Raw genomic sequence first — 27,104 nt, forward strand, 5'->3', positions numbered from 1 at the left:
TCCGGAAGCCATTTGCTTGAGTGGCAGGGGAACCGGAAGTGGGGGCGCTGCTGCTGGTGTTGGGGCCCGAGGAGGGACGCGCCGGAGCGGGGCCGCCGGGACTGAGCGAGCGACAGACGCGCCACCCGCCGACGCCGCAGCCGCTTGGGGCCCGCACGGACCCTCTGCCTGAGTGAGTGCAGCCAGGGTCGCGGGAAACCGGCGGCTTAGAGGTGGGGGTCGGAAGGGCCTGCGATTTGTTATTGTGAGAGGCCCGCGACCTCCCCTCCCCCACTGTGCGGGCCCCTCCCCCGCGCCACCTCCCCCCTCCCCGCCGACCCTTCGGGGGCCTCGCGCGCGCGCGCCTTCTTCGCGGCCCTGCGCAGCTTTCCCAGCCGCCCGCGCTGTCCCCGGCACCCCCCGGACCGCTCGCCGCCCCCCTTAGAGCCTCCCACTGGCACCCCACCCCCAAACCTGCCTACTGGGCTGGGCCGCTAGCCGCCGTCTCCACCCGCCTTTCCCGGGGGAGGGGTTCGGAGGAGGACTAGGGTGGCGGGGCGGCGGGGCGGCCGTCCCTCCCCGGCCCACCCCCCTCGAACAGGCCTCTCGGCACCCGATCTCGCTGTGGCCGGCGGTTCGCCGCCTCCACCCCGTTTGTAGCAACTCTTCTGCCTCTTGTCTCAGCTGTTGCCTCTTCCCTCCATCCCCGCGCCCAAACCTCTGACCCTCCCTTCCCGTTCCCCCTACCGGAGAGGCCCAGACCCGTTACTCGGGGGTTTGTTGACTGGGCACTTTTTCCTCCCCTTTTGTTGAAAATTTTCAACTCTTTAGAAACTTCTCCGTTTCGTCTACTGTGTTCAAAAACCCGCAGACTGTCACGGCTCCGAAGGGATTGTTTCTTAGAGGGCCGTGTAGTCCAGCACCTCATTTTAGGGACGAGGCCCAGACAGGGTTGAAGATTTGCCCAAGGTCAACCAGCTGCTTAAAAAGGCCAATGGACAGATTTTCGCAGGTGCTTTTTACCAGGTCCGTCCATGGCCATTCACCATACCAGATCGAGACTTTCTGGCCTGCAGGTTCGCGATATACCCGTTGCATGGTGACTCACTGTTCTGCTTCTCATAGCTCTCAAGCCTGCGTTGTTTTCCATGTTAGAAGCACAAACCTTAAGAAAAGCAAACACTTCAAGCTCTGGCTTCTTTTTTAGAGCGCCTGCAGAGAAAGGGAAGATCATCTGCACCCACTCTAGGATCTCATTTTGTACAGTTTTAAATTGGGGCGAGGGGGATAAAGGTGTGGAGAAAGGAGGAGCAAAAAATAGAGTATTGTCTCTCCTGAGCATTTGAATACAGCTTTGCCCCGGATAAGCCTTCGGTCTTTAGATTCTCCTGGGCACATTGTTCTGATATAAAGGTTGCCTCCTTGTGGGGGAGCAGGGGAGGAGTAGGAAATCATTGTGCTTTAATTTGTTGGCTTGGGCGGGCATTTGATCATAAATTATGGATGTGCTGGAACCCCTGGACCCACCCGCCAGCCCACTGAGGCAGGGCATTCTGGATGAGGCTTTTTTCCCTTTCAGAATAACCCTGCCAACTCCCTCTGAAACAGAATGAAGAATCTTGGGTCAGAGTGGACACAGTCTAAATCTTTTAATTCTTGGTGCAACTTTTCTTCTCCCTCTGTTTCCTGGTTAAACTAAAGATCCAGCTGAGCTTGAGAATTTATATTTCTTTGTTGTTGGAACTGGTTTCTGATTAAACACGCTACACCAGCTACACCACATACTGGTATAAGTATCTGGAAATTCTGGTGCTCTCTGTCACAGTCCTAGTTAAGGCAGAAAGAAGATAGAAAATATAGGAAGGTTGGGAAATGTGCAAGTTGCTCATTTTTCCGAAGAATTTATATTTTAATGGACAATTAAAGATTTCCTGGAATAGTCTCTCCTGGTAAATTAACGAAACTTTTGTTCTTCAGACCTTATCTCCATTCTACTTGGTTTCTCTAACTGAACCTGCCGTTTGTGATCAGAAGTTAGTGACTTAAAATAATCCCCCCCAAAGGGATTATTATGAATCGGGAAGGTGAGATGGGAATCAGAATCCACCTCCCTGTTGGTACTTTTTTTTTATTATGTTTCTGATTACAGGCTCACCGTTACCAATACTGTTGTGTATGGTATTGCTCTGAGGCAGGAAACCCAAAATCATTCAGGTTTGTGTGTCCTATCACAGTCTGTACTCTGGATAGCTCCTGATTCAGTCTTCATTTTCTCTTATAAAGAATATAGCAGTTTACTTTATTTGACTCCCAAATTTGAATCTTCTAAATGCATAGATCGCTAGATTATGCATTTCCAGCTTTGTTCGTAGGAGACTGCATGGGCTCATGGCTCAGTTTTTCTTTACTTGCTCTTCTAGGATGTTACCAAGCCATAGTCATCAGTAAAACTGAAAGCTACTTTGTATTGTGAGAATTTGATTTAGCAAAACAATACAAAATCCAAGTGTCTGAAGGCCCAAAGAAACAAATTTGTGCTCAGATACTTTGCCCTTGTTGAGAGGAAAGATGACCTTGTATTCATAGTTTAGGAAAAAAAAAAAAAAAAGATTACCTAATTGGGAATATTTTGCAGTCTTCTCTCAATTCTGTCTGCCTGGTAGCCTCTGATAAGTGACATCTTTTCTCTCTGTTTCTCTGTCCCTGTTTCTTCATTTTGCCCATGAAGAAGTTTAGTACCTATATGAAAGTGTTTTGCTCAGCGTATCAGGATGCCATTAAATTTGGTTAGTAATGATAAGGTGTATAAGTGAATCAAATTAGTAAATGAGAATTTATCATGTCTTTTCTATATAGAGTCTTAACATCCTTTGCTCAAGAATGATAGGCTTTTGAAGTCTATCACTCTGAGTTCCAGTTTCAGCTCTCCCTATCATGGAGCAGATTCTTTAAATCCCACTGAGCTTCAATTTTATTAAAATAACAAAGCGCTGGGGTGCCTGGGTGGTTCAGTCAGTTAGGTGTCTGCCCACCCTCGCTCAGGTCATGAACCCCCACGATCCAGCCCCAGGTCGGACTCCCTGCTCAGCTGGGAGCCTGATTCTCCCTCTCCCTCTATCTGCTGCTCTCTCAGCTTGTGTGAGGTGTCTCTCTCTCTCTCTCTCTGTCAAATAAGTAAAATCAATAAAAAAATAAAGCACTTAGCACAGTGTCTTGTAAATAGTAAGTTCTTAATTTTAATTGTGATTATTATTTTACAACAGTTATTTACCTGTTGGAGGAAGTTTGAAAATCCATGTTAGTAAATTGAATCCTAGATCCAGAAAGATTTTAGAACTTAAATAGACCATTGGTCTTGAAAGTAGAGTATGTGCACTCCCTGGGGGTTACAGAAGATGAATCATTGGAATACAGGAAATAATTTAGAACTTCTTTTTACATTTTTTTTTATGTAAAAGTAAAGAGTAAACTTTATTAATATTTAATGTATAATTTAACAGTAACTCATATATTTACTTTGTAAGTAAATATATAATAGGACACACTTCAAAAAGATTCTAGAATATTAAAGATGTTTGGGCACCGCCAATCTGGACCAGTCTTTACTCATTTGCTTTAGTTCACTTTATGCTTTCTTGTTAGGGCTTCACCTTGCCTCCCTTTGACTCTCCATTGGGGGAATCTATTGTGAGAGACAGGCCATGTCATTTTGTAGTCATACTTGTTAGAAATTTATCTAACTGCACATTCTGTCCACTGGCCCTACTTTCCTATTTGGGGACGTGCAAAATAAGTTTAATATCTCTTCCCAGCGATCTTCAGATAGTTCGACATTTATCTCTTATCTTCCTCTTCCCTAACCAGTTTTCCTACAGATTATAAACATGCCTATTTCATTTAGCTGTTTCTAATATGACAGGCTTTCAGTTTCTTACCAGCTTGACTCCTTTCCTGTAGACACCCTCCAGTTTGTCAAAATTCTTTAAGCTTTTCAAGGTCTGAATATTGTGGGGCACCTGGGTGGCTCAGTGGGTTAAAGCCTCTGCCTTCGACTCAGGTCATGATCCCAGGATTCTGAGATTGAGCCCCGCATCGGGCTCTCTGCTCAGTGGGGAGCCTGCTTCCCCCTCTCTCTCTGCCTGCCTCTCTGCCTACTTGTGATCTCTTGTCTGTCAAATAAAAAAAAAAAATTTTTTTTAATTATTTATTGTATTTATTGAATATTGTATCCCAAGAACTGAAATGAAGTTGAAGTGCCCACATTTTTTAAGTGGTGAGAGATAATGAAGGTCCCTTATATTTGTAGTATGTCACTCTTTCTTGTTCTTTAACAACAATCCCCAGGAACAGTAGTTTCAGTTCTATATTCATATAGTGAGAGGACAGATTATTTTTCTCTATCTCAGTAGTGGTCTCTCAGTTGATTTTGTGTCAGTTAACTTTTACCTCAGAAATACCGAATATGTTAAGAGTCTCTCCAGGCAGGAAAACAAATGAAAGCAAACTAATGAAATAGTTGGGTTTTTCAAAATTAAGGGATGCCTGGGTGGCTCAGTGGGTTGAGCATCCAACTCTTGGTTTCAGCTCAGGTCATGATCTCATGGTCCTGGGATCCAGCCCAGGTGGGGTTCCCTGCTCAGCAGGGAGTCTGCTTGAGATTCTCTCTCTCCCCTTTCCCTTCACCCCTTCTCCCACTTTCTCTCTCTCTCTCTGTCAAATAAATAAATAAATATTTTTTAAAATAAAGTAAATTAATTAAAAAAAAAAAAGATTCTCCTCCTTTCCCTCTGCCCTTCCCCCCTTTTAAAAAAGGGAAAGAAAACTATTTAAAAATTTAGGAAATAGCCTTTTGAATTAGTGGAAAGTGAAGTTGTTTGTTGCTCTATTTCTTATATATGTAATTTTGAAATCGATAAAGTAGGAAAACTTCTTTGCCCCTTGTCTGTCTTAAGGCTAATACAGCTGCTTGAACAGCAGTAAAGAAAGCTTTTTTTAAAATTAAAACTACTGGGGTGCCTGGGTGGCTCAGTGGGTTAAGCCTCTGCCTTCAGCTCAGGTCATGATCTCAGAGTCTTAGGATCAAGTCCCGCATCAGGCTCTCTGCTCAGCAGGGAGCCTGCTTCCTCTTCTCTCTCTCTCTGCCTGCCTCTCTGCCTATTTGTGATCCCTCTCTGTCAAATAAATAAATAAAATCTTTAAAAAAAATTTTTTTTAATTAAAAATACTATTAAGCACTATGTCAGATTTAACCTGAATAGCCAGACTTCGATCTAGGATTGAACTTAGACCCAAAGAAACTTTTGTATAGAACATACAGAATGTTTTCTTAGTTAAAAAACAAAAGCAGGGTCCCTGGGTGTCCCAGTTGATTAAGGGTCTGACTCTTGGTTTCTGCTCAGGTTCATGGTCTCAGGGGCATGAGATTGAGCCCCAAGTGGGCTCTGAGCTCAGCAGGAACTCTGCTGAATTTTCTCTCTTGCTCTCCCTGTGTGTGCATGCACTCTCTCTCACAAATAAATAAATCTTAAAATAAGATTTTATTATTTATTTATTTATTTGAGAGAGAGAGAGAGACAGACAGACATAGTGAGGGAGAGCACAAGAGGAGAGGAGAGGAAGGAGCAGGCTCCCCGCAGGGCAGGGAGCCTGACTCGGGGCTCTGTTCCAGGACCTGGGGATCATGACCTGAGCTGGAGGCAGACCGTTAAGTGACCAAGCCACCCACGTGCCCCCAAAGTTCAGTGTTTCTATGTGACTGTTTTAATCCCCTGTAGTCATTTTTTTCTTTTTCCTTTAGGAAAATCTTTTAATTTTCCCTTACTTTTCTCAGGCAATGAAGCCTCAACCAGATAACCATAATCTGATTGGAGCTATACAAATTCATCTTGTGGTTCTTCCCAATCCTTGTATTTTACATGATGTTTTTAGCTCCAGGTAGTTTATGTTGTTTGGGTGAAACGGTTAGATATAAGAACTTTTAGGGAGTCAGCATGCATTGCTTTGTGATTAGGGGGCCAGATGTGTTGTTACTGGGGTCAAGCAAAACTGACTTCGTTCACTTACTGCACAAATTAGCTAAAATATCTGAGCCTCGTTTTTTTTCGTTTTGCAAGGATTGGAAGTGGTACTTATAAAACATGGCATATATAGCCCTTCAGATGGCTATTATTTTCTGATAGTTGCAAATTTTAGTAATCTAAAGAAATACATACATACAGAGATGGTCCCCGACTTAATAATGGTTCTACTTAATGACATTTTGACTTTACAATGGTGTAAATGCTGTGTGCATTCAGTGGAAACCATATTTCACTTTTGAAGTTTGATCTTTTGTGGGGGGGTTGCTGGGAGTAAAGCCATAGAAGTTATTAAGTGAAGATACAGGAAAAGCTCTGAAGAGTGAGAGGGATCTGGACAGGGTTGCCAAGGAGGGCCTTTAGGGTTGGTCTTTTATAGAAAGCTAGCCAGGAAACTTAAATCCTTACTTTTAGGAGCTGGTTATTCTTTCTCAGTCACAGGTGATTATCATAAAGACACCCACCCCACACGCCACCCACCCCCCACACCTAGGCCAGATGGTCCCCCATTCTACATGCCTTGGACAGGGTTTGGAAGTTTGATCTTTTCCTGGGTTAGGGACATGCGGTAAGATCCTCTGGTGATGCGGGGCAGTAGCAGTGAGCCAAAGCTCCCACTCAGCTACGTGACCATGAGGGTGAACATCCAATACAGGGACAGCTTTTCTGATTCTCATGTCCATTACGGTCTTCAGTAAGTTCTGTGAGATATTCAGTGCTCTGTTGTGAAATAGGTTTTTGTGTTAGATGATGCTGCCCAGTTGTAGACTAATGTAAGTGTTTTGAGCACGTTTCAGGTAAGCTAGTTTATACTATTTGGTAGGTTAGGCGTATTAAATGTGTTTTTGATTTGGGATTTTTCTTTCTTTTTTTCTAGATATACTTATTTATATTTTAGAGAAAGAGCATGCAAGTAGGGAGAGGGACAGAGGGAGTGGGAGAGAATCTCAGGCCAACTCTGCTGATCCTGGAGCCCACACAGGGTTCAGTCTCAGGACCCTGAGATCACAACCTGAGCTGAAATCCAAAGTGCGACACTTAACCGACTGAGCCCCAGTGCCCTGATTTAGGATATTTTCAACTTACAATGGATTTATCCAGATGTAATCCCTAATGTAAGTTGAGGAAGACCTATACACAGGGTATGGATGGTGTTTTACATTTCCAGTTAGATACAGGCTTAACCCTAAGCTTAATTTTCTTAGACCTAATGCATTTAGAGTGGAACTAATTGGTTTGCATAGTTAGTGTTAAAACATGGGTTTGCTTCTGTAATGTATTTTTCATGAATGAAGGTCTGTTTTCACATTTCGAGCTTTGTTACTTTCTGATTCTCAAAAATTACTGCTTTGGCAATCTAGCGTGTTTTGTTTACTCAGTAAATACTTATTGAATGAATAGAACTCAATCCTCTTTCAGAGAAAGCTTAGCTCTGTTAGATGATAGCAAGGGAAAGAAAGGGAGTGGTCCGCTTTTCTTTACACCACAAAACCCCAGATGTTTTTCTGTTTTTCATCATCCTTTGTATATGTCAAGTGATTTCTTGAGCCTGATGTCTCTAGTATGTGTTCTCCAGAGTTGATTGAAAACAGTCTGGTGTCTTTGTCTTTCTAGATTAGCATATCTAGGTTTTCTGAATTTTGCTTACTCCTCTACTGTCAGATTCTATATTTGGGCTCAGTCATTAATAACATTTTCTTAATGGATACCTGTCAAAAATAAAATACCTAGTAAGCATTTGTCAAAAACCAGTTCCAAAGCCTATGGCTGGTTTTGTCACAATCTGTAATAGTTACTTGTGTGATATTTAGTAACCAGTGGACTCTGTTCATGGCTGTAGCAATTTTCCAGTGTCTAACTGAAACAGACTAAGAGGCTCTAATACAGTTTTCATTGAACCCTTAAGTGTCTAATCCCTTGTGTCGTTTGGTACTTACATTAACATGTAATCATGAAAAATTAATGTAGATGTAAAGTATATACTTGGAGCAGATTTTTTCAGTGTAATGCACTATTCCTAAATGATATTCAAACCTCTCTAGAAGTTTCGGGATGCTTCTTGATATTCACGGGACTTAAGTAGTCATGTCCTAGAACTCATGTTTACTGAAAATCAACTCCAGTTGTTTCATTTCTAGGCAAAACCACAATGAGACTTAAATTACTATTTAAAACTTAACATGTAACATTTAAGGGGTAACGAATAAACATTCCTGTTAATGAATGAAACGTGATGTTGACATTTGTCCCCTCAGGTATAGAATGAGCCAAGGAGACTCAAACCCAGCAGCTATCCCACATGCAGCAGAAGATATTCAAGGAGATGACAGGTGGATGTCTCAGGTAAAGGGAAGTGCCTGTGTATTACTCACCCGAGAGGAGTCTCTTCAGTTTTCTAGTCTTTTGGCCAAATCCACAAGAGTACATTTTTTATGGTCGATAAGAATCATCACTTTAAATAAAAATCTAATGTTATGCTAATGTTGTACATAGTCACCAGACTGATGTTGCACCAGAGGAATATTTTGAAAGCGTAGTCATTGCCCCCTGTTATCTTAAAAGATAACAGTGTTATCTTTTAACACGGTCCTGCCAGTACTTACATTAACAGTGTTAATGTAAGTACCAAGATTCAGATTACACATTTTTGTAAACTTTTTAAATTTTGAAGTAATTTCAGAATTATACAAATACTGCAAAAATTTTAGGAAGAACTCCCCGTATTCTTCATCCGGTCCTGCCAGTTATCGTTTCGCCCCATCGTCCTAAATGTTCTGTCTGTACCTACTTGGATGTCTACACACCAACATTCAGTGTTTCCTGAACCATTTGAGAGGAAGTTGCAGTCATCCTGCCCCTTCACCCCTAAATATTTCAGTGTGTTTTCCAAGAATAAGGACATTTTCTTCCACAACTACAGAGTAGTTACTAAATCAGGAAACTTAACATTGATATTATGCCATGTTCACATTTCTCCATTTGTCCCAATGTTTGTATGTCAGTTTTCCTCCCAGTCTAGGACCACACATTGCATTGCATTGTCCTGTCTCTTTATTCTCCTTTACTGTGAAATGTATCTTAGCCTTTGTTCTTCATGACACTGACAGTTTGGAATATAGGCCATTTGTTTTGCGGAATATTCTTCAATTTGGGTTTACCACTTTCCTCCTAATCAAGATTCAGATTACACATTTTTGGCAGGATATCAGTGAAGTGATGTCCTCGGTGCACCACATAGAAAGTACCTGATGTTGGTTTTTCTCATTGGTGATGTTACCTTTGGTCACTTGATTAAGATGTTGTTGGCCTAAACCAGATCTTATTTATTATGGTATGGACTCATGGGTTCTTATTCTTCCCAGTGGGCTTATAGAACCCATTGTAATTTTGAAGGTCATGCTATCCCAGGTTTAGCAAGTGGGAATCCTGTCAGGGCGGCTCCTGTGTCTTCTTGATGTGTTCCATTGTTCTTTAGCACCATGTCCTCTTTTATTATTAGCTGCCTTTTAATAAGCTGTTACCATTTAACCATAACTATATTTAACTTTTTCCCCTGTGGGTTTCCAACCATATTTCCTCTTTGGAATAACAAGTTCTGTATGATTTTATGTACCCAGAGTTTTGCATTTTAGTATTTAGTGATTTTGTTTTTACTCTGTGGTTATACAACTGTACTAGTTGTATAGTTCTTTCGTTTTTGTCTTTCCAGACTTAAAAATCAGTCTGTCAACTAGCTTACTTTGAGTGGTAGTTAGTACTTTTTTTTTTTTTTTACTTTTCTTGTATGGATCAACTGCATGGTTATTCTTAATATTCCTAGTTTGTTTATATATATATATATATATTTAGGATTTTACTCATTTATTTGACAGAGAGAGAGCTTGCACAAACGGGAGTGGCAGGCAGAGGGAGAGGGAGAGGGAGAAGCAGGCACCCTGCTGAACAGGGAGTCCGATGCAGGGCTCGATCCCTGAGCCAAAGGCAGACTCCTAACTGATTGAACCACCCAAGCACTCCAGTTCATTTATATCTTAAAAAGTGTTATGAAGGGGAGCCTGGGTGGCTCAGTGGGTTGAGCCTCTCTGCCTTGGCTTGCGTCATGATCTCAGAATTCTGGGATCAAGCCCCACATCGGGCTCTCTGCTCAGCCGGAAGCCTCCTTCTCTATCTCTCTGCCTGCCTCTCTGCCTACTTGTGATCTCTGTCTGTCAAAAAAATAAATAAAATCCTCCAAAAAAAAAAAAGTATTATGAAATCCACTAACCATCTGTGTATTTACCACTCATCCTAAAAAAAAAAAAATTGCTAATAGAATCAATGTCCTGTGTATACTCCTTACTGATCATTTTCCTTTTCCCACCTCCCCACCCCCAAACCAGTATCCTAAATTTGGTGGGTTTTTTTTTTCACATGCTTACATACTATGTATATAAAATTTCTAAACTGTATATATGGTAGTTTTGCATGCTTTTAAGCTTTTTGTAAATAGTATGTTTTTGAATGTATTTTTCTGCAGTGTATCATACATGTTAAAAGCATAGTTTTTTTCCTCCGTATGTTTTTTATTTTTTTTAAGATTTTGTTCATTTATGTTAGAGAGCGCTGGAGTCGGGTAGGGAGGGAGAGAGAGAATCCCAAGGACAGTGCATGCTGAGCGCAGAGCCTGATGCAGGTCTTGATCACGAGGTCCCTGAGATCCTGACCTGAGCTAATGCTTAGCCGACTGAGCCATCTAGGTGCCTCTTCTCTTTAAATTATATATTTTGCTATATAGGAAGATACCAATTAGGTGCATTTAGGCCATTTATAACTTTATTAAAAGTTAAAACTAAAACTAGGTGTCTCTGTTGTTACTGACATAAATTAGCAGGCTTTAAATTAGCATTGACTGGAAAAAATAGTCAAATGGAAGAAAAACAGGAATATTAAAAAAAAGTTTCTTTTTAACCCGTATAGAAGGGTAACTTTACTAAATAATAAAATACATGCTCAGATCTTGGTTTCTTTGGTCCAATGAAAGGAACCGGGGCTACTTGGAGAAATGATTGCATCTATAGCTAGAGTAAAGGAAATAAAAGATGAACACATAGCATCTTGTAGTGCAAGAGAGCAACTACCCAAAAAAGAAAAGAAAAAACAGATGTATGGTAGGAATATCACAGAAGTGAAGTGTCCATAGTACATCTCATAGAAGTCATGAGATACTGGCTTGTCTCATTGATGATACTCACTTTGACCCCTTGAGACCAACCTGAAAGAGCACCCAGATGCAAAATTGGACAGTTTGAGCAACATAATAAATCATATTATTGGTTTATAACCCAAAGGATAAAGTAAATATTCACGAATCCATTTTGCTATAAATAAATGGTTGGATAAACAGGGGGAAAGAGACTAATTTTAATTAATGTAGGGGCACCTGGCTGGCTTAGTTGGTAGAGTGTGCTACTCTTGATCTTGGGATTGTGAGTTCGAGCCCCACATTGGGTGTAGAGGTTACTTAAAAATAAAATCTTTTTTTTTTTTAAGATTTTATTTATTTATTTGACAGAGAGAGATCACAAGTAGGTAGAGAGGCAGACAGAGAGAGAGAGAGAGGAAAGCAGGCTCCCTGCTGAGCAGAGAGCCCGATGCGGGACTCGATCCTAGGACCCTGAGATCATGGCCTGAGCCGAAGGCAGCAGCTTAACCCACTGAGCCACCCAGGCACCCAAAAATAAAATCTTTTAAAAATAAATAAATACAGGGTGCCTGGGTGGCTCAGTGGGGTAAGCCGCTGCCTTCGGCTCAGGTCATGATCTCAGGTTCCTGGGATCGAGTCCCGCATCGGGCTCTCTGCTCAGCAGGGAGCCTGCTTCCCTCTCTCTCTCTCTGCCTGCCTCTCCATCTACTTGTGATTTCTCTCTGTCAAATAAATAAATAAATAAAATCTTTTAAATAAATAAATAAATAAATAAATAAATAAATAAATAAATAAATACAGAAGAAGGGAGGGAAAAGAAACCCCTCACTAGAACACCATGGTAATGATCACTGTAGGGAAGGTCCGTCAGTGAATACTAAAATTAGTAAGCACACCTTTAAGGAGAGAGAGTATATTTGCCTAGCCTCAAAAATATCCCCCTGAAAATTACCTTGGTGGTTTTAACATATAATCACATATTTTTTGATATCCCCTCTTTCCAGAAGGTAGAATATATTAATTCCCCCACCAGTGAGAGCTGGATTTAGTGTCTTTTTTTTTTTTTTAAGATTTTATTTATTTATTTGACACAGAGAGAGAGAGAGAGAACACAAGCAGGGGGAGCAGCAAGCAGAGGGAGAAGCAGACTCCCTGCTGAGCAGGGAGCCCCATGTGGGGCTCGATCCCAGGACCCTGGGATCATGATCTGAACCAAAGGCAGACACTCAACTGTCTGAGCCACCCAGGCGCTCCTTATGTCTTATTCCTAACAAATACAGTATGGAAGGAAAAAATAACAGATAGTGGAGAATCCTAGCAAACACCCCCTTAACCAAACAGTCAGTGTTAACATCCACCAGTAATAAATCATGTTGATATCATGTACTTACCTCTGATACGATACAGCAAGGGCACACACATCACCTCCGTGGTAGTCTTTCAGAATAATTCGTCAGATCAATCTGTTCATGACAAAATATCAGACAGACCCAAATTGAGGGAAATGCTACAAAACACCTGACTGGTACTAAACCTGTCAATGACATGAAATACAGGGAAGGACCAAAAAACTGTCCCATGATGGAAGACACCAAGGGGACATGTAGACCAAATGCCATGTGGTATTCTGAATTGGTCCTGGGAATAGGAAAAGGACATAGAGGAAAAATTAGTGAGATCTGAGTAAACTATTTTTTTTTTTTTTTTTAAGATTTTTACTTTAGGGGCGCCTGGGTGGTTCAGTTGTAAAGCTTCTGCCTTCGGCTCAGGTCATGATCCTGGGATCAAGCCCCACACCGGGTTCCCGGCTTAGCAGGAAGACTACTGTTCCCTCTCGCACTCCCCCGGCTTGTATTCCCTCTCTCGCTGTCTCTCTCTTTGTCGAATAAATAAATAAAATCTTAAAAAAAAAAATTTATTTTAAGTAATCTCTATACCCAATGCAGGGCTCAGACTTACAACTTTGAGATGGAGGGTCCCATGCTCTGCTGGCTAAGCCAGCCAAGTGCCCCCGCCCAAGTAAGCTAAGATGTTAACATTGAAGGAAGCTGAGTGAAATGTACATGGGAATACTGTACTGTCTTTGCAACTCTTCCGTAGATCTAAAGTTATTTCAAAACAAAATGTTGAAAACTGTCATGATTAAAAGAAGTTTTGAAGTGATAATATTTCCTGCTGTTCTTTTGTGTACATTTGATATTTTTCAGAAGTTTTTTTTAAGGGTGATACTAGTTATATGTTTTCTGAACTAGAAAGTAGGCAAGCTAGAATTTGAACATAGGCTGTTCTGTCCACAAAGCTGTTGTGCCAGAAGGAGGTACACATAGTCAACTATTTAAAGAAAAGGTGAGGAGGGGCACCTGGGTGGCTGAGTGGTTTAAAGCCTCTGCCTTCAGCTCAGGTCATCCCAGGGTCCTGGGACCGAGCCCCACACCGGGCTCTCTTCTCAGCGGGGAGCCTGTTTCCTCCTCTCTCTCTCTGCCTGCCGCTCTACCTACTTGTGATCTCTGTCTGTCAAATAAATAAATAAAATCTTCAAGAAAATATTTTAAAAATTAAAAAAAAATAATAAAGAAAAGGTGGGAAGGCCTGTGGAAAAATGGCAAGAGGAAAATACTCCCAAATGGTAGTTACTGGGTTAAGATGGTAGAATTCTAAGTGTTTTATTTTGATCTATTTTTCTAAAATTACTGTACCTACTTTTATACTTAAAAAGAAAACAGAGTACCAGGACCTGTAGAATAGCAGAGCTTAAATTCCATGACCTTCTAGAACTGTGAACTATTTTACTGGTATTAAGAGGTAGTTGGCACTATAGTACTAATGTGGGGAGGAAAAGTGTGGAAGTGTTCCTGCTCACAGCTGTAGTTGTATTCATGCCCACTTTATCTCTTCAGTTTAAAAATACTTACTGAAATAGTAGTAATTTAAGAGAAAGGCTTGACTCCTTCTTTGCCATTGTCTCACAGTTGGAGGCGAATAGGCATTTTCAAAGGCCATGTTAAATATATCCAGATAAGATACATGATTCTTAATTGGTTCCTACTTCAAAAAAAGAGTATTTTACCCAGCTCTTGGAACAACTGGAAAAATGGAATATAAACTGAATATTTCAGGATGATTGTTCATTGTCTTAGATGTGGTAATAGTTTTGTGGTTTTATAGGAGACTGTCCTTACTCATGCTGAAATATTTAAGGGTGAAGAACCACACAGCATTTGCCGCTTACCTTCAGATGGTTCAGCAAACAAGCAGATAAAGCAAATGTGGGAGAATGTTACTGTTGAATACAGGCAGAGGATATACAGATGTTCATTGTACTGTGGCTTTTCTGTGTGTCTGAAATTACCTTTTAAAAAGTTTGAGGAAAAGATAAACTAAAATACTTGTTAAATGTTTGTTTCTATTCTGGTTTCAGTTTCCTTGAGCAGATTAGAATGATCAGTGTAGAAAAGATGGGAAGAAAGTCCCAGCAGTTCATTTCAGACAAAGTAAATAGAATGTTTAACAACAGAGTAACTGGTTGGACAACTGCTCTTTCTAGACCAAGACCTCTCACCAAGAACGAAATGCCAGTTTCTAATGTTTTTTTTCCTTTTTCAAACCAGCACAACAGATTTGTCCTGGACTGTAAAGACAAAGAGCCTGATGTACTGTTTGTGGGGGATTCCATGGTGCAGTTAATGCAGCAGTACGAGGTAAAGGTGGAAGAAGAGGTGGGGGTGGGTCTTGGCTACTAAGGTAGATCCATTCATCGCCAGCAGACTTTGACTCTGAGCTGAACCTATAGGCTTATTCACGACACTTTAGAGAAGGTCTAGTTCAGAGTGTGAGGGAGGTCAGATCTGCATAATGGGATTCTTTGTGCCACCAAGCATGATGAGACAAAAAATTTAGAATTGTTTCTGGCTCCCTTTTTTTGCATTGGTTTCCAAGAAGCTTCCCTGTTACATTTATTTACTTTAATTTGTCCTGGTCATGATTCTCAAGTCTTAACTATGTTTTACATTTTCTTATTTTGTGTATTTTTTAAAATTTTTATTTATTTATTTAATAGAGAATGTAGGGGAGAGGGAGGGTTGGAGGGGAACAGAGAGAGAGTCCCAGGCAGACTCCACATTGAGTGCAGAGCTCGATCCCATGATCCTCAGATCATGACCAACAGACAGACACTTAACTGACTCAGCCACCCAGGTGCCCCTTATTTTGTGTATTTTTGTGGGGAGCTTTTTTTTAAGATTTGCACACTTCTAAGGGCAATTTAAAGGAAAAGGCAGATTGATTCCTTTCTGGCTCCAGTGCTAGATTTTTTCATCTCATGGTTCTACTTCACCAAATTCATTTTAATGTGTAAGTAAAGGGAAGGGAGAGCTTACTGAGTTGGCACCTTGAGTCTAAATGCTGGGACCTCCTAAGGGGCATCAGGAAGGACTGTGACTCCAGTATTGAGCTGAGGTCAAAGGCTGCATTAAGAACCGAGTGATAGAGGAGCACCTGGATGGCTTGGTTAAGCATCTGACTCTGGATCCCAGGTCTTAAATCTCATAATTGTGAGTTCCAGCCCCACTTTGGGCTCCACACTGGGCATGGAACCTACTTAAAAAATTAATTAAAAAATATATTAAAAAATAATCACAGAAAGAACTTAGTGATACAGTGCCATCCTCAGAGCCCTGCAAACACCGAGTCGCTCACAATTTGCAGCATGACATTTGGATATCGAAAATGAAAGTCATTCTTTCAGGTGCCTCACAAACACATCACAGTGGAGGAATTTCATTTCCCACTCAGTTTAAATAAAGCCAGTTTTTCTCTTTTTAGATATGGCGAGAGCTTTTTTCCCCACTTCATGCACTGAATTTTGGAATTGGGGGAGATACAACAAGACATGTTTTGTGGAGACTAAAGAATGGAGAACTGGAGAATATTAAACCTAAGGTGAAATGAAACTAATGTTTTAAAGAATATCTTTAATCTTGAGTCTTTTGCAGGTAGTTAAATTGTCTGAAACTGCTAATAAAAACAGATTGCTTCTTTAAAACATTATTTTGCTACCGTCTTTGCTTTGTGCCCCCTTAACGTCAATGATATTTTTGTCCTTGCTTACGAACATTGCATAGAGGTATTAAAAAATCAGCGTACTGCTTGCTTAGGTTGTATTTGTAGTCGTCAGTAAGCTCTTCTTCAGCTGTAGGAAGGGATCTGATGCTCATGCAGCATGCTGTTTTGTAGACGCGAATGCAACACCAGGGGGAATCTGCTCAGACGTGGCCACGGTGGCAGTGCCATGATTCACTTCAGGAAGAAATTTTAGAGCTGTTTAACCATCCAGACAAATTAGTAATCAAGGCCTCCCAAGTTTTTCTGAAGAAAATTTGAATCAGATGTGAACAGATGTTCATAAATGTGTACCCATTACCTTAACACATCATAAATGCCCTGAGTTGGCACACTGCGTATAATCTTTTGCTTTGTTAAAAGTATGTTATTTTTTGCCTTTAAAAAAATTTTTTTTTGTTTGTTTTTTAAAAAGATTTATTCATTTTAGAGAGAGAGCATGAACAGGAAGGGGAGAGGGAGAGAGAATCTCAAGCAGATTCCATGCTGAGCCCGATGCAGGCCTTGGACTCATGACCGAGAATGTAACCTGAGCTGAAAGCAAGAGCTGGGCGCTTAGTGGATTCCACCACCCAGGCTCCCCTTTTTTTAAATTTATTACTTATTTATTCATTTAAAAGTTTGTTTGTTTGTTTGTTTTTAAAGTTAGAGCACTGCTGCAAGTGGGGGGAGGAGTAGAGGGGAGAGGGTCAAGTGGACTTCATGCTGAGTGCAGAGCGTGACATGGGGCTTGATCCCATGACCCAGAGATTGTGATCTGCATCAAAATCAAGAGTCAGACACTTAACCAGCTGAGCCACCCAGGTTCCCCCCACCTTTTTTTTTTTTTTTTCTTTTTTACGATTTTAAGTAATCTGAATATCCAATGTGGGGCTTGAACTCACAGCCCCAAGATCGAGAGTCCCATGCTGTACTGACTGAGACAACTAGCAACTAGGCACCCCTATTTTTTGGCCTTTGTAATAGAAAAACTTGTCCATGTTCCTTTCTTTTGTGACAGGGTAGAAAGTTACTTTTTTGGGTTGTAGAGTAAGGGATCTGTCTCTAGGTGACAGCCACCTCATAAATTAATTTTTTTTTTTTTTTAAGGAATAAAACTTGTTGAAACTTCATCTAGCCTCCTCCCCAGCTACTCTTCAGTATAACTGTGTGTTTATTTATACTATTACACTCTCTTGGGTACTTCCATTATTTTTTTCTGGAAGTCAGGAAGTTTCTGTGGCAGGAATTGCAAATATTTTTCCCTGGCTTTCTTAGATTTCACCTTTTTAAAATATTTTCTTCATGATGCAGAGTTTTTATTTTTACACAGTTGAATTTGTTACTTTTTTTGTGTAAGTTCTGAATTTTAAGGATTAGCTTCCAGTTCCACAATGATGGAGGAATTTTGTCGTTCCTCCTCGTGTAATTTTATTGCTTCTTAATTAATCTGCTTGTAATTTATCCTGAAATATATGAGGCCTAAATCAGTGTTTGAAGATGGCTGCTCAGTTGAAGTTATCCCTACCATTTGACAAGTTCACCTTTCCTTCTTTTTTTTTTTGAAATGAGATTTTTATCTAAAGAGTGAACAATAGTATCTGAACACTAGATTTATATCCAAACATTCCTTTATTCTTGGTTATTTACCCCTCATCCCGCTTTTTTCTTCTTCCCTCAATTATAGGTCATTGTGGTCTGGGTAGGAACAAACAACCATGAAAACACGGCAGAAGAAGTAGCAGGTGGAATCGAGGCCATCGTCCAACTTATTAATACAAGGCAGCCGCAGGCCAAAATCATTGTATTGGTATGTAGTCTTCGGGTCGGTAGTCTTTGATGTCATCAAGTCAGGTCAGGAATGTTTTTAGAAATAGGATCACTCATGAGTATAGAGAATCTTTAGGTAGAAACAGTGTGTGATTCTCCTGAGAGGCTCTTCTCTGATATGTCCTGTTGTGTGTTCCCAGACCAGCTGTGGGAGTCCTCTTTTATCTGCTCATCCTTGTTTAGAGGTGGTTGTCTCAGCCTTCGTTTTTTACAGTTTTTAAAATTAGCTATGAAACTTGTCCTAGCCCTGAATCTCTTTTTATTAGACTGGGTTTGAATTAACTTAGATATGTTGTTCGGTCCCCCCGTTAATATGTTAAAGGTGGTATATTTATTAGAATTTCTGAATTCTCTAAAACATTGGAGATTCTGTTAGCCAAAAAAATGGGTGCTTTATAGTCTTACTTCTAATAGAGAATGCTGCCCTTTGTGGAATTACAGCATTAAGTCTTCATAGTCTCAGAGATAATAGCTGTCTTTCAGTATGAAAGTTTACCTGTAGATATTTGTAGCAAAACTAAATTCTGAATGATATCTGATATGTATTCAGTTCTATAATGAGATGATGTTAGCATGAGGATCAGACCCAAGACACTGTCCTGGGTCCTGGACATACAAAAAATGGGTAAGACGTTGTCTCTCTCAAGGAGCACACAGTCTAGTCTAGTGGTAGATGGGCACAACAGTATAAAGAGAGAATTAACATACTGTATGCTAATGGGAGTAATTATACTGTATACTAAGGGAAAAATAGGGTTTTTTTTCTTCTAAGATTTTATTCAGAGAGAGTGCATTCCACGGGGAGGAGCAGAGTGAGGGAGAGATGGAGGGTGAATGAATCTCAAGCAGACTTGGTACTGAATGTGGATCCTGATGTGCGCTTGATCTTATGACCCCGATATCATGACCTGAGCCAAAACCAAGACTCGGATTCTTAAACCAGCTGAGCCCCAAGCGTCCTATGAGAACAGGTAGATTTTAGACATAAAAGCTGTCACTTGACAGGATTTTATTTATTTATTTATTTGACAGAGATCACAAGTAGGCAGAAAGGCAGGCAGAGAGAGAGGGGGAAGTAGGCTCCCTGCTGAGCAGAAAGCCCGATGCAGGGCTCGATCCTAGGACCCTCGGATCATGACCTGAGCCAGAGGCAGAGGCTTTAACCCACTGAGCCACCCAGGTGCCCCATCGTTTGACTATAGTTTTAAAAGAATTCGTTGGTCTCCAGACAAATGGAGAAAGGAAAGAAGGCATGATAGAGGGAGGGGAGGAAAATGGTAAAAGGCTTATACTTGTGTGTGTTTGTTGCGCAAGTGAAGGGGGGTGCTTGAAGAATTTTCGGGCTGTCATTGAACAAAGTTCAAGGCTGGAATGGGTAGGAGAAAAAGGCAATGGCCAAGTTATGTAGGGATTTGTATGCCTTGGTAGAGGAGTTTGGATTTTTCTTATTGGTGCCAGTGCTTATTTTTTTATTCCATGGTATTTAATGTAGTGCACGTGTTTATACCCTAGTATTACTCCAGAAAGGGTTGTGGTCATGAGTCCATCTCTGAGGTACAGTGGCTGGTACTGGAGCTGCTTAGGACACATTTGTTGCATGAATGTTGCCGAATAAATCCTCTATAAATAGTCTTTGTTTCAACCAGACTTAAATTTGATATACACTGGTGTTCTCTACAACACCCAAGCATCAGCAGTACCCTAAATGACTCTGTGAGAGAATGATTGCAGAAGTCACTGAACATAATAGCCACGATCCAGTGACAGTTACGAGAATTTTGTGGAAACAAGATTTATGACGCATTTAAGTGGAAAGTCCAAATACTAAGCTATATGTATATTTTATTTAGAATTACTTAAAATACAAATGACCCTTGAAGGGCACTGACCCCCATACAGTCGAAAATCTGTGTATAACTTTTTACTCTAAAATTTAACTACTGATAGTCTAATCAGAAGCTCTCCTGATAAGCAGTAGATTAACACATATGTGGCATGTTATGTGTATGATATACAGTATTCTCAACAACAAAGCTAGGAAAAAGAAAATGTGACTGAGAAAACCATAAGGGAGAGAAAATACATTTACAGTACTATATTTATTGAAAAACATTTGGGAATATGTGAGCCTGTGCACTTGAAACCTATGTTGATCAAGGGTTTGCTGTAGTCCTTTGGTAAAGAGATTAGGGGCATGATATTTTTTCTTTTTGTTTCTTTTAACATGATAGTATTTTAGTAATTAATTATTACTGGGAAAAATCACATGGTATACCTTTGGTATTTTCATATTAAGGAAAATGCAGTGCAAACACACATTGTCCTTGTTTGAAAATCAGAGGTGCAGTGCCCTGTTCTTAAGGTTTACTCATTTTTTTATTGCTTTGACTATTGGAGCAGAGTGTGTGTATGTTGTTCACTGGCCATCCTTTCTGGTTGCTCACATCTCATCGAGACTTAGATACGGAATCACGGAGGGCAGTTCTTTGTGAGTGCTAGATCCAGAGCCCAGTGCTTTACCAGTTATGTAAACGAGGGTTGAGGATTGACTTCATCTGTGGAATTCTTGAGGCGCTTAACAATGAGAGGAGATGGTCTAAGGTAGCAGAGTCATAAGTATCCATAATTCTCATTTGGAACTACACAATCACATAATAAAGTGGTAATAAAGCTTCCAACATTTTTGCTGAAAAAAATTAAAAGCGGATGTGTGAACAAGTATTTACTTTGGCATAAAGCTTTTTTTTTTCCTTTCAGTAGAATACCCACAGAAAATCTATTTTTTAAAATAAAGCCTCTTCACCGTAGTCCGTAGGAGAAATGGGTAGAAATTTTTTTGCCTACGTAGGAGTAACTTGTGTGCTGTCATTAGTTACAAACTGACTGAAAGGTTCTCGACAGTAATTTTATAATAGGGTCAACATCTATAAAAGGACATTTCTAGTTTGAGATGATAAGCCTTGCTCTTGCCACATAAGGGTGGACCTTTATCAACTATAGGAGGACAGACACGGGATTTATCTGAAAGTTAGAGAATTAACATAAGTTAAAAATGAATGTAGGAAATACCTGTTTTATCCTAGCAGATACTATGTGGCTCTGATTGTTCAAGACCACATTTGCTCCCACTGTTTCTCATGTACAGTAGGACAGGTTCCATGTAGCATCCATAAATACAGCCAGCATTGGAGCTAGATGATTCTGGTGACTGAGTGGAGAGTGAATTGAAGGGACAACCACACTGGAGGTAGGAAGACCAGTCAGGAGACATAACATTAACTGAGTGAATAGTGATAAGTTTCCAAGCCAGAGCAGCATGTGTAACCTGAATGAAAGGGGCAGAAATGTTTTGGAAAGTACTGAGGATGAGTAGTTTAATTGTAAATAGATAAGGTATGTGAAGTGAAAGACGCCGGGATGTCGGAATGGTCAGTTGGTACAGAGAATGTGGAAGGAGCATAGCGTCGGAGATGATGAATTGGTTTTGGACATGTCAGGTCAGGAGTGCCTCAGGAAGTTTGGGAAGTTTGGGAAGTTGGGTTCTGGGCTACAGCGTTCAGAGTGGGCCAAGCAGTGGGTCAAGGACAAGACCCTGAAGCATACCAACAGTTAAGGGACGGGAGGAGGAGTGGTCAAAGAACTGTCACTAAAACCCATCTAGTCCAGAGTTTCTGGTCTAGTGTTTGAGAAATCCAAGTTTCAAGAGTGTCTAATGCAGCAGTCCTTCCAGGAATCTTGGAAACCACAGGTAAGTCAGGAGAGAAAAACCAGCGACTCTTCTCATCTGCTCTTCTCTGCTTTGCCCCAGGGTTTGTTACCTCGAGGTGAGAAGCCCAACCCGTTGAGGCAAAAGAATGCCAAGGTGAACCAGCTCCTCAAGGTTTCCCTGCCGAAGCTCGCCAACGTCCAGCTCCTGGACACAGACGGGGGCTTCGTGCACTCGGACGGTGCCATCTCCTGCCACGACATGTTTGATTTTCTGCACCTCACAGGAGGGGGCTACGCGAAGATCTGCAAACCCCTGCATGAACTGATCATGCAGTTATTGGAGGAAACCCCAGAGGAGAAACAAACCACCATCGCCTGACTGGCTCCCATCAGTGTTACTCGCACCCCAGCTTCCTCAGATCAGTTATATCACTGGCACTACAGAATCCTTCTCTTTCCTAAGGCACTTTGCATTGTAGAATGTTCCTGGATGTTCATATCTAGTGTTTGAAGGGGAGGAGGGATTTAAACTGGTCCTGTACATAGAAGGTTGGTTTGACACAGGAGACAAATTAGCCAAGGAAGATTGTTGTTTAAATTCATTTGAAACCAGAAGGGGACTTTTTTAGTTGTATGTGTGACATACTCATTGAATTATCACAGTTTTTCCTAGGACAACATCGAGCCTAAGGACTGAACAAAATGAAGATTTTTTTTTCTTGGCTTTTCTTTCTATGGATTATGTCATATAGAGTAACGATCAGGATCACACCAACTTGGTTTTAAAACAGATGTCTTTACCAGTTTTCAAAGTTAATAATTTAGCCCTGTGTTTTTAGTTTGCTTTACTCCTATGTATTCACAACATTTTCTTAACATACAGCATCAGATCGAACATGCTTGTGATTCCGATATGGGAGATGCTATGATTACAAGTGAATTTGTTCCACTCTCTTAATCTTTCCCATGTTTAGCAGTGGAAGATAGGTTTTGCCCCATTTGGGGGACTCTACGGAGGGTATTATTTTTATGCTGCTGAATATCATGTCTATAATAGACCCATGCATGCAGCCTTTCCTCCCTCTTTCCCCTCATCCCCTCTTTGTTTTTTGGGGGGGTCCCTGTTGACATTACAGGCTTTTAACACATTTTTGATCTAGGAGCTTTGTTGCTGGAAATGTAAGTCCCCAGCCATTTACTCTCATGATCCTAGTACTGATGTGCAGCTCATTCTTGTGTGGTGCTCTGTGCGTAGTCTGTGTAGTGCTGTCCACATTTGGAGTTCTGGTTTGGTTTGTTTTTCCCTCAAAATGTGCTACACTTATTTGGAGAGATAAAAAAAAAAAGGCAACCAGAACTCTGTTTCCCATTCCATAAGCCCTGACATTATTTCGAGTTTTATAGTATCTTAGGATGTATATTTTATTTTTTTATTGGCTTAGTTTTTTAAATTATATCAGTCCAGGAAAATTTGGCCTTTTTTCATGGGGAAGCAAATGGAGCCGCTCTTCAGAGTAGGCATTCTGCCTTGATCCCACCGTTTTAGTGAAAAAGAACTAGGTTTGTTTGACTTTCAGGGTTTGAAAATTTCTTTCAAGAGAGCTCTTTATGACCTTAATGGTTTGCTTGAGCGCCATTTCAAAAACAGTGGGACAGTACATGGTTCATTGTTAGTATACCTATGGGATATGTACAAACTGGACCTACAAACAAATATTAAACTGGACCAGGTGGGTATTGGAGTAGCCTATCAGAATGTGCTGTGCACTGATTGTGCTTAACATTCAAGTTCAGCGACTAAGGCATATGTCCGATGTTCTGCTTGCAAGGCAAGTGCTGGTGCTTTGGTGAGTTGGAGGGGTTGCTGATTTGTGCTAGGAGCCACTTCTCATGGAGAGGGATAGAACTTGGGCTGATGTTTTTCTTGTGAAACATCTTTCTAGGAATTTTTTTGTCTTTTTTTTTTTTTTTAATACGTGTCTGAATGTATCATGTCTTCACTAACGACAAAGTACATGTGATGTTTACTAGACTCGTTTCCCACATCAAGGTTCCCTCAGTTTTTAGGAGCCCAGAGTCTTGAGTTTATCAAGACAGGTTTTTTCTTAGCTGAGGCATAGTTCTAAGGAGGGCAGAGAAGTTTGTGTGCGAGAAGACCCATCTTATCCGGGTCTTTTTCCATTTGTCAGAGGGCGGGAGTATCGCCCAGACAAACCCATTAGGTTATTCCTGCGGCATGCGCTTCTGGCTTCCCTCTTGGCTAAGGATCAAATAAATAGCCCTTGGTGAGCTGACCTTCGGCTCCTTTGCTTATGTGTGTAAACCTTGGGTGTTACTACATTTTATACCTACCAGAGCGATTCGAGCAATAGTATTTGAACCACTAGCCTCTTAAATAAAATCTGCCCCATTGCTAATGTGCAGATACCGAGTCCACTTTCATTTCTTGCCCACTTTCTTTGCACTGCTTTAGGCAAAAAGTGTTCATCTGTTTTTCTTTGATCAACATCCCTGTTTGCTGCAGTGACAGAACTTAATGCTTACTCTTTGGATGTCTCTCTTTATACTTTCATGTATATTTAAATGTTATGCACTGTCCAAATGAAATGTCCTAGTTGTCATTGTGATTAAGGGGCCAACTTTCCAGACAGCTAGCAGAGGTGTTCTGATCCTCCCTCCGAGCAAATTTCCATTCCTTCGCCCATCCATTCCCGATACGTTGCCGGCAGCCAGTGATGGTTGTGGATTTCTGTGGACGCATTGTAAATGTGGCAGGTTGAGGATGTCCTGCCACGGATGACCTAAGGCCTGGTGTTTTGCCGACTCCGTATCCCAGGCTGCCACAGGCAGTGGTCTGGCGCCCACTTTAGGGTCTTTTTGGACTGTTGGAGGCATCTTTCTAAACCAGAACTTCTGTGAAAAACCTTTACCCAGCAAAACAAATCTTGAGTAGCTCATGCCCTGCTCTTAAGAATTCTGTCTCTCGTTAACAAACAAAAACACTTTAAAAAAAACCTAGTCACTGTTTACAATTGTATGCTAAAGCCTGAAATACTGTCTGTGCTGTGGTGTATGAGCATTGCCAATTTTATATTTATTGCAGTGAAGAAGAAACTAAAAATATATGAAAATGAGGAGCATGTCCACGCTCCTAAATCTGTGTGGGTGCATGTGGGAGAAGTGAGTTGGGGTCTCTTGAAAGGAGGCTTTTTGGAGTGGGGTCTCCCAGGCTTCTCCTTGGTGTTCCTGCTTGGGGATCACTGCTGCTAGCTGACTGGACCTCCCCAACAGAAGTTTGTGATTCTGCTTTGGCGAAGTTTCATTGACTAGTAGAACTCATTCTGTTTTAGTGCATATTTCAATATAAATGTAAACATTTCACTCAAACTTGTTTATGTCTTTCTGTCTCCTTTATCAGAGTCTGGATTCCAGTGGGTGGGGGGGAAGGGGATGCGTCCCCCTCCCACCCCCTCCCCAACCTTATCACAAGCACATTGGGTACTTAGAACATCCTGCCGCTTTTCCAGGGAACTGAATGTACTGGGCTGACTGTCTCCACATCTCAGGGTTGAAGGAGGGAAGGATGGGAGGAGCAGATACAGGGAACCCTCACTAGACACCTGGGGAAGTTGTCAAAGGAAGTATTTCAGATTGCTTATGCGTATCTGTCAGTTAAAAAGAACTGATTCTTAAACTGTTAAACTAACCTCTTGGTCTTTTTTCCTAATTTCAGTCTTCAGAATTTGTAATTTCCACTGTTTCTCTATTCCTCACACTAATAATCATCAGTTTCCTTTTTTACACTTCAGAGTAACTCTTCTACTTTTCCCCTCCCCCCAGAATGCACTCGAGTACTTCAAATTAATTGGACTATTTTGAGTTCTTGGGCCATCTAGGGAGAAAATCCTACTAATATTACGTAGGTGTATCCATCCCCTTTCTGCTGTTGGCTGAGAGGCCCGGGGAGAGATGGATGGTATCCATCTAAGAAGTCCTATAATTTTGGTGCCTGAGCTGGGATTTGAACCCAGCTTTAAAACCGGATTTCAGAGTCCTTGCTTTGCCACTTCTCATCCAATCTGGGCTGTCTTTCTAGTTGTAGATTCTGATTCAGTGAGTTCATGATAGATACATTCCGAGTTTCCTTTCAGTTGAAGGTCCTGGGAATGAAGCGAGCATCTTCTCACCTGGACCAAGCCAGCAGCTTCCTTCAGAACTTTCTGCAGCTGATATACTCCGTTATCTTTTGTCCTCCACACAGCCACATGATTATTAGAATTTATTTAAAGTTTGTTACCTGGCCATCTTGCTTTCTACCTGAAACCAGCAGTAGAGTGAAATTGTGTTCGTGGAGCAAGAATTTGTGGTACACATGAAGGAGTTCAAAGACTGCTTCGCTGTTAACATGTCCATTAAGTTCAGACTGACAGGAAGACACTTGGGTAAATGATGTTTAAGATCTAAAGGAATCAGGAAACTATAGTCAAATGGCAAAAAGATAATCAAATTAGAAAGTTACCAGCTTCCATGTGCTGAGGAGTTGGGGGTGGGGACCACTAGGGTAGATGAAAACATTGAGGGTTCATCCATACAGAGACGTAAAGAAAGTACAGCTTGCCTCCTCGTAGTCGCCCTTTACCCGTGAGTCCGGACTGTTTGCACAGGCAGGTTAGGCTGGTTGTGTGCTGTAGACCACCACATCTGAGCTGGATGAACGGCATCAGTAGCCTCAGGCCCATAACATCATGTGACCACAGAGTTCAGGACAGGAACCTTGAGCATGGACTCAGCTCTCACGTTGCATCTTTGCCTCCTAGTCTAAAACAGCCTGACCCAAGCATGACCTTTTCACAGTAATGACAGTAGAACAAGGGTCAGTTACTCAACCGGGCCATCAGGACCCAACCTGATGACTAGCGACCAGCCACGCCAGCAGTAATTACAGCAGATGGCTATGCCACTAAAGTTTCTTAGCAGCTGCAAGCTTCTGTGTTTTTTGTATCAGCTACTTTATCACTCTTCACCACAGTGATGCTACTGAGTTAAACTGGTTCAGTCCTGGAAGAGAAGAGAATATGGAGATCCCAAGATACTTCTGTTTTTCTAGTCCTCTTCCTCCCCTGTCTAATCACACCAGGTTCTTCTCTACCCTGTCCTCCCCTGGAGGCTTTGCCTTTGTCAGCAGCGCACTGATTCCCCTGAAGTCACAGGCAGCAGTGAAAGTAGCCCAA

At 41.2% G+C, this 27,104-nt stretch overlaps 1 protein-coding gene across 2 annotated transcripts; it reads left to right on the top strand.

Annotated features, from left to right (window-relative positions):
- On the top strand, positions 1-25,260 carry PAFAH1B2 (platelet activating factor acetylhydrolase 1b catalytic subunit 2). Of its 2 annotated transcripts, none has more exons than XM_032356502.1 (6): positions 1-212; positions 8,312-8,399; positions 14,847-14,936; positions 16,060-16,176; positions 18,023-18,145; positions 21,974-25,260. In XM_032356502.1, the coding sequence occupies exons 2-6, from the start codon at positions 8,319-8,321 to the stop codon at positions 22,250-22,252; spliced, it is 690 nt and encodes a 229-aa protein (XP_032212393.1). In that variant the 5' UTR covers positions 1-212; positions 8,312-8,318; the 3' UTR covers positions 22,253-25,260. The 2 variants fall into 2 exon arrangements, with proteins under 2 accessions (XP_032212393.1, XP_032212392.1); XM_032356501.1 differs by having other exon boundaries at positions 2-172.
- The last annotated feature ends 1,844 nt before the right edge of the window (positions 25,261-27,104 follow it).

The sequence above is a fragment of the Mustela erminea genome, chromosome 9 (genome assembly GCF_009829155.1).
Source record: "Mustela erminea isolate mMusErm1 chromosome 9, mMusErm1.Pri, whole genome shotgun sequence".
NCBI lineage: Eukaryota > Metazoa > Chordata > Mammalia > Carnivora > Mustelidae > Mustela > Mustela erminea.

Bases quoted from the DNA above. Each gene is read 5' to 3' on its own strand.
- PAFAH1B2 (XM_032356502.1), top strand. From the start codon at position 8,319: ATGAGCCAAGGAGACTCAAACCCAGCAGCTATCCCACATGCAGCAGAA. The intron at 8,400-14,846 runs GTAAAGGGAAGT...TTTTCAAACCAG, and splicing joins ATGACAGGTGGATGTCTCAG to CACAACAGATTTGTCCTGGA. The intron at 18,146-21,973 runs GTATGTAGTCTT...GCTTTGCCCCAG, and splicing joins AGGCCAAAATCATTGTATTG to GGTTTGTTACCTCGAGGTGA.